Raw genomic sequence first — 10,349 nt, 5'->3', positions numbered from 1 at the left:
GAGTACAGTCACATTCAAAAGGTCGTGTCTATATGCACAATTCACAATCAAGGTAGTAAAAATAAACTAACAAAATAAATAAATGCATAAATTGCTATTATTATTATTATTATTATTATTATTAATAATAATAATAATAAAGCAATATAAGTAATATATAGAAATAGAAGTAATAGAAGTAATATATAGTAATTATAGAAATAATAGCAATAGAAAATGTTATAAAATGAAGTCATTTTTAGTCATTTTAGTCATTCTTATTGTCATTCTTATTCCTAAAAAATAAACAAATAATTTTTTATAAAGGATAGGTCAATTTATTGTTTTCGTTTATGCATACTGCTAATTATCGAATGTCTATTTGATTTCTTGTTTGCATTCCTTGTAAAATTATTCTCTTCTGAAGAAGTAATTACTCTTTAGAAGTAATTTTTTATCATATGTGAATCTATCTGTCTGTCTATCCATCCATCAATCTTCTACTGCTTACTCCTTTTCAGGGTCACAGGGAACCTGGAGCCTATCCCAGGGAGCATCGGGCACAAGGCAGGGTACACTCTGGACAGGGTGCCAGTCCACCGCAGGGCACAATCACATACACACTCACACACCCATTCATACACTACAGACACTTTGGACATGGTAATCAGCCTACCACTTTGGACATGGTAATCAGCCACCTTTGGACTGGTGGACCCTCGCAGCACAGGGAGAATATGTAAACTCCACACACACGTGTGTGTGTGTGTGTGTGTGTGTGTGTGTGTGTGTGGCCCTGGCGGGACTCGAACCCAGGAGCCTGGAGCCATAGGCACACCTGGAGGTGTGAGGCGAACGTGCTAACCACTAAGCATCCTCTGTCTGTTTATCTGTCTGTTTATCTGTCTATCTAGTCAAACAGATGGACATCAGATAGTACATCATGTTAACCACTACATCATGTTAAATACTGTTCATGTTAAACAATGAACACCATGTCAAACACTGTATGTCATGTTTAGTATTGTACATGCTGCAACTCTGAAAACCTGGTGGAAATTTAATGAAGCTATGAATTTCACACTTGCATGTAACCATGCTCTCACGTGGATGTAACGATGCTGCCTCCTATACCACTGACGGCTGCCACTGACCTTCATAGTGGTAGAAGCTACTGCAGTAGAACTATACTCTTGAGCTTTCTACATCAGCCAGACATACTTGAACCATTCAGAGAACATCTCCTACTAGCTGAAGAGCATTCTTACAGACTTAAGTGTACAGCACTAAAGCATGGCCCCTTGCAGCAATCCTGAACTCTGCCTCCTCTTGACTGCTGGGGGAGACACCTGGATCAATGCTGAGCAGAAAAGGCATGAGCAAAACCAACAGGTGCGTGAGCCATCCAGAGCCCTAGAGCCTGGCACTGCCCCTGCCAATAGTGTGGTACAGAGACACTTCTAATAATGGGAAAAGCACAGCAGCACTCCAAAAGTATACAGAAAGTATACTCCAAAAGTATATAAATTTTTTTTCTGAATTAATTAACAGAGCACTAGGTAATCCTATGAGCCAAGCGTTGTGACTCCCTGTAGATCTGTCATTATAGTAAATCTGCAGAAGCAGTGGTCAAATTTGTTATATTGAATATAACAAACTGAATTCTTATATTTGATATTGAATTTTTATTTTATTTTTTCTTCATATATCTATTTTAAAAAACAGAAAGGAGGAAAAAGGGATAGAATAATTATGATAATAGAATAACAATTGCAATTATCTGGGGGGAAAAAAGAGAAACACTAGGAGGGATTGAAAATTTATAGAGCTTCATTTGCCACGTGTTAGTTTGTGCTCATGAAGTCGTTTGGTCCTTCATCTCTCTCATTCTCTCAAACTGATAAATGAATTGAATCATGGTGAAAGCAGAGACATGAATCCACAGGATGTGATGAATTATCAAAAGTTTTTGGTTGGTCTAGTTCTGTTATTTAGTTGATGTAAACAATTATTTGGCTTTCTTTCTCCACAGTTTATGCAAAGCTGTGTGAAAATTCGGAAAATTTAAAAGTCAAATGTGTGTAACCTGGAGGAAGGACAAACATAGCACACAAGGATACACATGATGCAGGCCTAATTCTTCACAAATACTGAAATACTAGTAAAGCAGAACTGGATCTTCGTTGCATATTAACCTGGCTTACTGAAGGCATTAGGATAGTTTCTTTAAGGAAGCCTAAGAGGTTCAAACTTTGCTCACTCTGGGAGTTCATGGACTTCACAGATCCATCGAGAACAACAGTGATTTTCTAAAGACCTGCTGCTTTAGAGAAAACAAACTCATCATCGATGGATCCAGTTTGTTCTACTGGCTTTTCTTCGTATCTGACTTGGACTGAACACGTGGTGGAGAAAATAGTTACACTATTTTTCAAAAATCTCAGAGTGTGCAATATTGAGCCCTGTATGGTGCTTGATGGAGGCAATGACATCAGAGGGAATAAATTTGACACCCTGAAGAAAAGATGAAGAAAGGATCTGAAGAGCTAATACCTTCTCCAGACATTGTTCCAGAGGAATTTTACCCATTCTCATCAAAAATGTGTTCAAGCAGGTCCTCCGGAAACTCGGAATTCCCTTTATTTAGTGTCTGGCACAGGCGGACTGGGAAGCAGCTGCTTGGGCCAGCAGGTGGAACTGTTCTGTTCTGTCAAACAACAGTGATTTCTACATCTTCAGCATCCGGGCGGATTTTTGCTAATCACTCATTTCCACTGTAGGCAAGTGAGCCATCATAAATCTGACTTCAAAAATTGACTTCAAATTAATGAAATGAAATGTTTCTACATGAATAAAAATACTATAAAATACTATAAAGAGCAGTAAACAGTAATAAATTAAACAAACTCAATATTTGGTGTGACGACTCTTTGTTTAAAAAAATAAAAAAGGTAATCTCAGGTACAGTTAGTGCAGTTTTATAAGGAAATGAGCTGTACGTTTTATTGAGCATCTTGCAGAACCAGACACGGTTCTTCTGGAGACTTTGTCTGTCGCACTCGCTTCTTGTTTTTGCAGCAAAATCTAGCAGCCTTTATTGTGTGGTCTTTTTTTTGTTGTTGTTGTCTGAAACATGTCTCTTACATAATATACTGGTTTCTTTACTGACATACAAACACTTGTCTGTAACATTTCATTTAATTTCATGTTTTGAAATCTAAAATGTTTTTGTACTGACTCAATAATGTAGAAGTCGTAAAATAAAAATCTGTAACAAAGTTTGTACTAAAAAAAAGGGTGCCTAGACTTTTGCACAGTACTGTACATTTTCACTAACATATTTTGATCAGATACTCTTATTCCATATCAGTTGATCCCCTAGACCCCCAACCTCTACATGTCTGCGATAAATGACCCATTTGTCCCCCATGATGTTGGGGGAGTCTTTTAAGTAAACTCACGCTGGTACAATTTAGAGCAATGATCTTGTTTTTCAAATACATTAAATGAAAATGCTTGTTCATTTTTGAGGCTTTTGTTCCCTGTACCTTTTGTCATCTCTGCTACCAACAGCAGCTATCAAAAACAAAACAAACGAACAAAAAAGGTTAACACTTTTCACTGAAGAATACGTTATTGCAAATTGAGAACTTTTCTGTAATCCCTGTATGAAACTGAAATATATTCATGGATCAATTTATGACAACAGTGATTTAATGTCTCTTAATGACTAAAAGATATTATGATGACCCCATGTGTTACACATTACTGTTATTTCTGTTCTTCAATTATTTCACACTTAAAATGTACATTAATAAAGAATGTGTCTTGGCTGCCTAGTCTTCATACGTGATTAAATCAAATCAATTCTTAATAACAGATTCAAATTTTTAGACCCTATAAAAAAAAGATCAGGAAGTAGTACAAGATTAAAACAATAGCCCCATCTGCTGGAGAAATACACCTAATGTGCCTATTAACTTCCTAAACAATTCTGAAATATTATGCTATAGGTTACATGCCATTTTTAAATACTAGTTAGTACTGTGGTGGGTATGTTTAGGTATAGCCAGTCTGTTGTAAGACATGTGGCCCTGAAAGGCTACAGAACATTTTTGACAAGAAATTCATCAATTTGTGTTTTATTCCATTTGTAGGCTACATTAAATGGCGGTATGTTCTTCCATCCAGCCTGCCCACCCACTTCACAACAAATTTTTATTTGAATATTTCTGCTTTATTTAAAAATCATATGAGTTTAGAATTTAGTCGAGGCAAAAAATGTAAATATAATATTCATAATTATGTGCAACTACATGAGAACTAAAAGGACACTGGTCTCCAAATTGCTGAATGATTTAGTTAAAAATGAGCAAAGAACGAGCCAAGCTGCCCAAGTTAAACATTTATTAGAGCGTTTGAAAGTACATTTATTTAAGTTTGAAAGCACAAAGGTGGAGTTGTTAACTGAACTTTACATCGATTTCAAGGAACAGAAAGACATAGAAATTGTGAAAATATGAACATGTGAAAGATTAACCCATCTTTAAGCCCCTTCCTCTTCTTCCTCTTCATCAAACTCGCCCTCCTCTTCAGCTGTGGCATCCTGGTACTGCTGGTACTCAGACACAAGGTCATTCATGTTGCTCTCTGCCTCAGTGAACTCCATCTCATCCATTCCTTCTCCTGTGTACCAATGCAGGAAGGCCTTTCTCCTGAACATGGCTGTGAACTGCTCCGAGATGCGCTTGAACAGCTCCTGGATGGCTGTGCTGTTGCCAATGAAGGTGGCAGCCATCTTAAGCCCTCTTGGTGGGATGTCACATACAGCTGTTTTGACATTGTTGGGGATCCATTCCACAAAATAGCTGCTGTTTTTGTTTTGCACATTGAGCATCTGCTCATCCACCTCTTTCATAGACATGCGGCCCCGGAAGATAGCAGCCACAGTCAGGTAGCGGCCATGGCGTGGATCACACGCCGCCATCATATTCTTGGCATCAAACATCTGTTGTGTTAGTTCAGGCACGGTGAGCGCACGGTACTGCTGGCTCCCCCTGCTGGTGAGTGGGGCAAAACCAGGCATGAAAAAGTGCAGACGAGGGAAGGGCACCATATTGACAGCCAGTTTTCGCAGGTCAGCGTTGAGCTGCCCAGGAAAACGGAGGCAGGTGGTTACACCACTCATGGTGGCAGAAACAAGATGGTTGAGATCGCCATAAGTGGGAGTTGTGAGCTTTAAAGTGCGGAAACAGATGTCATAAAGTGCTTCATTGTCGATGCAGTACGTCTCGTCAGTGTTCTCCACCAGTTGGTGCACAGACAGAGTGGCGTTGTAGGGCTCCACCACAGTGTCTGAGACTTTAGGAGACGGCACAACACTGAAGGTGTTCATGATGCGGTCGGGATACTCCTCACGGATCTTGCTGATGAGCAGCGTGCCCATGCCCGATCCGGTGCCCCCACCCAAGGAGTGAGTGAGCTGGAAGCCCTGTAGGCAGTCACAGCTCTCAGCCTCCTTACGCACAACATCTAGCACTGAGTCCACCAGCTCAGCACCTTCAGTATAATGGCCTTTGGCCCAGTTGTTTCCAGCACCACTCTGACCTGTGAAAAGCAGGACAATAAGGCTAACTTACAACATAAAGGCACCACAAACATGCCATTTTAAACAGTTAAAGTGATCTATATGTGCTTAATACATGCATTACTATCCAAAATAATTTTTTTTGGAACTTTCTAGATACACCTTAAGAAATATATGTTGTATACTTTGGTTGTGGCCTACATATCTAAAATGAGAAAAATCTAATATTCAATTCTTCATTCAATGTCACCTTGCATTTCTTCCCTTATTTCTCTAAATTTGCATTCTATTGGGGTAAACTGGACCCTCTGCCTGCATTCATCCACTCATTCAGCGTTGCTTATGAGCATAACAAAATGTGGCCCAGACACAAGATATAATAAATAAAAAGTTGCGCTCATGTTGGCCAAAATATTACTTTAGGGCAGATATTTTACATCTGTATCCAGCCGTCTCCCCCCACCCCCAACTAGAAGAACATTTTATTTCAGTAGCACTTTAAAGGCCATGTAAGAAATACCTAGTTTACATTCAGGGGTTCAACAGGACAGATGAACAGTCTTACAATATTTTGAAGGATTCTGAAAAGTAAAACTTTGCTCATTCATGTATTTAATCATTTAGGAAGTCCTACATCTTACTTTCTCAAAAACTCCCTGGATATCCCAGATCTCTCCATAACCCCTTAAAAACAAAGACCCATGCATCCATGCACTGTGTATGTGTGACAGCAGATTGTCTAAAAAGGCATTAGGTAAGTTGTTTGCACAATATTGAATTATTGTGAAGGATCTGAAGACAATATGTAAGGGAATGGGACTTATTTCAGAGTGAAACTGCATATTTGGGTTTGGGTATGGAGATTAGCAATCAGAATTTGACTGGCTTACAGAAACTGGGCATGTCTTTGCAAGCAGTATTTATTATTTTATTATTATTTATTTATTTTATTTTATTTTATTTAATCATCCCACCATTTAGCCAAAATTCAGAGGCAGGGGAAAAACCTAAACAAAAATAAATAAATAAATCACAATGTGATCAGTACACCCGAATCATGCACAATGTGACAAAGGAGATGAGCAAACAAGGATAAAAAATTTTAAAAAATCATTTTTATCTTAATCATTAAAAATAAAATGAAATGATTTCGGAATTCGGAATTCAATGGAGTAGGACACGAAGTTGGAGGCTCCTGCTGATTTCGATTAAAATTGTAATTAATTTGCGCTTTTCGGTCATACAATATATTTTGACTTATTCTACTCTGTTTCCTTGTTTGCAATTTTAACTTTGTGGTACGTTAAAATGTCTGGAAAGAACACGAAAACCCGTGGTAGCATTCAGACACTACTGTGCGCCGCGAGCAAGCCTCCTTCTCCCCCTGTATCCACATCGCCGAGCAGTGACCCTGACTTCGCCGCACTCAGGCTTGAGTTGCTGGCTTTACTGAGGAAGGACATCGCCGATATTTTTTTAAATGGAGCTCCAGAAGCTCCAGGAGACTCTCGGGGGTGCGCTGTCTACTATCCAGCTTGACCTGCAGGCCATGAAAACACAGCTGGCTAGTGATAAAGTTGCTACCGAGGCCACAATATCAACACTGAAAGGTACTGTTGGGGAAATGGAGCACGCGCTCTCAGGTTGCACTGATGACATAGCTCATATGAAGATTACTATCGAGTCTCTCACTGCGACCGTGACTCAATTAGAGAATAAATGTGAGGATTTGGAGTCGAGGTCACGGCGCAATAACGTTAGGATAGTCGGAGTTACGGAGGGCCCTGACACCTGTACAACTGCTGCTGTAGAGGCCTTGTTAAAAGAGGCGTTTGGTCTGGAGAAGGAGCCAGTTTTGGTCCCACCGGACCCTTCAGCCGAAGCCCAAGCCTGGTGAACGACCACGAGCTATTGTGTGCAGATTCCATTATCACAGTGACTGTGTTGACGTTTTACGCCGTGCGAGAGAGATCCAGCGGATTAAAGTGAGGGATTTGACCATCTCCGTTTTCCCTGACTACACAGCCAAGACAGCCCGGGCCCGGGCTGCATTTAACGAGGTTCGGCGTCAACTTCGTGGTATTGAGGGTGCTCGCTATGGAATACTTCACCCAGCTCGGCTTCGCATTACATATAACGGTGTTCAGAAGGACTTTATTTCAGCGGAGGAAGCAGGAGACTACGTTAAACTCTTGATATCGGGGTGAACTGCATCACCTACACAGCGGAGTCTTTTTCGCTCTTCTGTTATTTTTATTTTTTGCACTCGGCCGTCCAGCTCGACAGAATTCGGATTTTTTATTGAAGATATTGTCGTTGCATTACTCCACCTAGATTTTGTGGATTTACTCCTCTTAAAATTTACTTCTGTATTAATGTACTTCTTTGTTTTGATGCTCTGACCGGGTTAGAGTTTCTGTTTATTTAATTTTATCAGTGTTATCTCCTCGGCTTTACGTGCTACACTGTTATATTATTTGTTACAAGTGTTTAAAGGGTAAGGACATTATATTTATTATTGTGTGCAGACTGTTTATCAGACTTGGTAATTTTGTTGGTTAGTTCAGTTTACTCTCTGAGTTGTTTTCACATTAGAGTTGTTTTCACATTGTGGACAACGTTCGGTTTTTGTAGGATACACTGCTGTCTCATTTGTTTATGGAGACTTTGGGTGTGGGTGTTTAGAGGATTGTGAGAGTAAGCAGAACATGCCAATGCTTTGAAGGATGTAATGTTATTTAATTGCGAATCTGTTTTTAGAGTATTTAAACCTAACATGGTGACCAAATTATATTATAGAATTCAGGCAATTTTACTGGGGTTATCTCATACAGTGTAGCAAGTAATAATCTGGAAAGACCTTTGTAATATCACAGTCTAAAACTGGATTTAAAGAGAAGCAAATTAGTAATGAATCACATGTAAATGAATCATACGTAAATGAATCACATGAAAATGTATCACTTGAATATGAATCACATGAAAATGAATCTCATGAAAATTAATCACATGTAAATGAATCATACGTAAATGAATCACATGAAAATGTTCACTTGAATATGAATCACATGAAAATGAATCTCATGAAAATTAATCACATGTAAATGAATCATACGTAAATGAATCACATGAAAATGTTCACTTGAATATGAATCACATGAAAATGAATCTCATGAAAATTAATCACATGTAAATGAATCATACGTAAATGAATCACATGAAAATGTATCACTTGAATATGAATCTCCTGAATATGAATCTCATGAAAATGAATCACATGTAAATGAATCATACATTAACGAATCACATGTAAATGAACCATATGAAAATGAATAAATAAATTAAAGACCAATAAATAAACAAATAAATAAATAAATAAATAAATAAATAAATAAAATGAAATATAAATGTCACCCACCAAACACGAAGTTGTCTGGTCTGAACACTTGGCCAAAAGGACCAGATCTTACAGAGTCCATGGTCCCTGGCTCCAAGTCCACCAGTACAGCCCGGGGAACATACTTTCCACCTGTTTCACCACAGGACACACGTTCACTACGGCCAGTTAAGCATTTAAGGTGAGCAATTAAACCGTAAGCTTATTTGGACACAAGGTGAAGCTATGAATAGCCGGGTTTACCAGTGGCTTCGTTGTAATACACGTTAATCCGCTCCCGCTGCAGGTCGCTGTCACCGTAGTAGGTACCGGTCGGGTCGACTCCGTGTTCATCACTGATCACCTCCCAAAACTACAACAGCATCAAATTACAAAACCAGTCCGTTATTATAGTCGAGGGCAGCAATTTCAAATAAAAACAAACAAACAAAAAAGAAGCTATTCTCGACCTAAAATAAATCACCCACGTCGTAGTTAACGTTCAGTTAAAGAAGAGGAAAGTAGCTTAAATACTTAACCCAATAATATTGTCTAATGTCTAATATTCTTGTTGCTAAGTAACCCAGACATTTTCAACGACCACTTTTTTCCTCTGAAGTTAACCAACTAATAAATCTAAAGGGTAAGAGTTGTAATAATATTCCTGTTTTAAACTTACTTTTGCACCAATTTGATTCCCACACTGACCAGCTTGCATGTGAACAATTTCCCTCATTTTGTTTTGAGAAGCGTTTACAAAACACAAACCGTGACCTCAAACAAACTCGTCCGAACACTCATAAGCGTGTTGTATCACGGACTAAATATGCGTTCCGTCTCTATAGTGACGGGAATTCTGAATTCTGTTTTTGTGAATCAGATCAGTCTCAACTCAGCTCATCAATAAGAGCCGACTCTTTCGACTCCAAATGCCTCAATGACATTTTTTTCGAGATTGGTGAAGGTTGTTCTTTGTCCAACTATAGCTAAAATTGTTTAATGAAATCTAACTCCACCCTCCAATTAACAAAAAACAAACAAAACTTTACATTGCATTCTATACTGTACAATGCATTTGAATAACTGTTTCAGCAAGGGACCACACATGTACATCCATAAAAACACTAAGCATCCCTGCACTGTTGTTGTGTTCTGTTTAATCTGTGCTTCAGTATGAAGATTTATTTCCATTTATCCTGCTACGTGCATTAACTTCCCTCAGACACAATGAGTCAAACACACCATTCGTGCAAACAAACAGCTCAAATGATGAAGACATTTTCATGGAGTTACATTGCCTATATCCAGTAAATAAATTTAACATGCACACAGAACCTACTTTTCTTTTTATGAAATCACACACCAATTTTCTATTCCTATATAGGGGTTTGAGTAAAGTTCAGCCTG

The 10,349-nt window shown here is 38.6% G+C and overlaps 1 protein-coding gene across 1 annotated transcript; it reads right to left on the bottom strand.

Moving 5' to 3' along the window:
* Positions 1-4,369: 4,369 nt before the first annotated feature.
* Positions 4,370-9,787, bottom strand: LOC128625473 (tubulin beta-4B chain-like). Its single transcript, XM_053653796.1, has 4 exons — positions 9,622-9,787; positions 9,207-9,315; positions 8,985-9,095; positions 4,370-5,586 (listed from the first exon to the last, which is right to left on the bottom strand). The coding sequence occupies exons 1-4, from the start codon at positions 9,676-9,678 to the stop codon at positions 4,526-4,528; spliced, it is 1,338 nt and encodes a 445-aa protein (XP_053509771.1). The 5' UTR covers positions 9,679-9,787; the 3' UTR covers positions 4,370-4,525.
* Positions 9,788-10,349: the final 562 nt, after the last annotated feature.

The sequence above is a fragment of the Ictalurus furcatus genome, chromosome 22 (genome assembly GCF_023375685.1).
Source record: "Ictalurus furcatus strain D&B chromosome 22, Billie_1.0, whole genome shotgun sequence".
Classification (NCBI taxonomy): domain Eukaryota; kingdom Metazoa; phylum Chordata; class Actinopteri; order Siluriformes; family Ictaluridae; genus Ictalurus; species Ictalurus furcatus.
The sequence above is the reverse complement of the archived record's forward strand: the minus strand, read 5'-3'. Positions and strand labels throughout refer to the sequence as shown.

Bases quoted from the DNA above. Each gene is read 5' to 3' on its own strand.
- LOC128625473 (XM_053653796.1), bottom strand. From the start codon at position 9,678: ATGAGGGAAATTGTTCACATGCAAGCTGGTCAGTGTGGGAATCAAATT. The intron at 9,316-9,621 runs GTAAGTTTAAAA...ATGCTGTTGTAG, and splicing joins GGAATCAAATTGGTGCAAAA to TTTTGGGAGGTGATCAGTGA. The intron at 9,096-9,206 runs GTAAACCCGGCT...GTGGTGAAACAG, and splicing joins GTATTACAACGAAGCCACTG to GTGGAAAGTATGTTCCCCGG.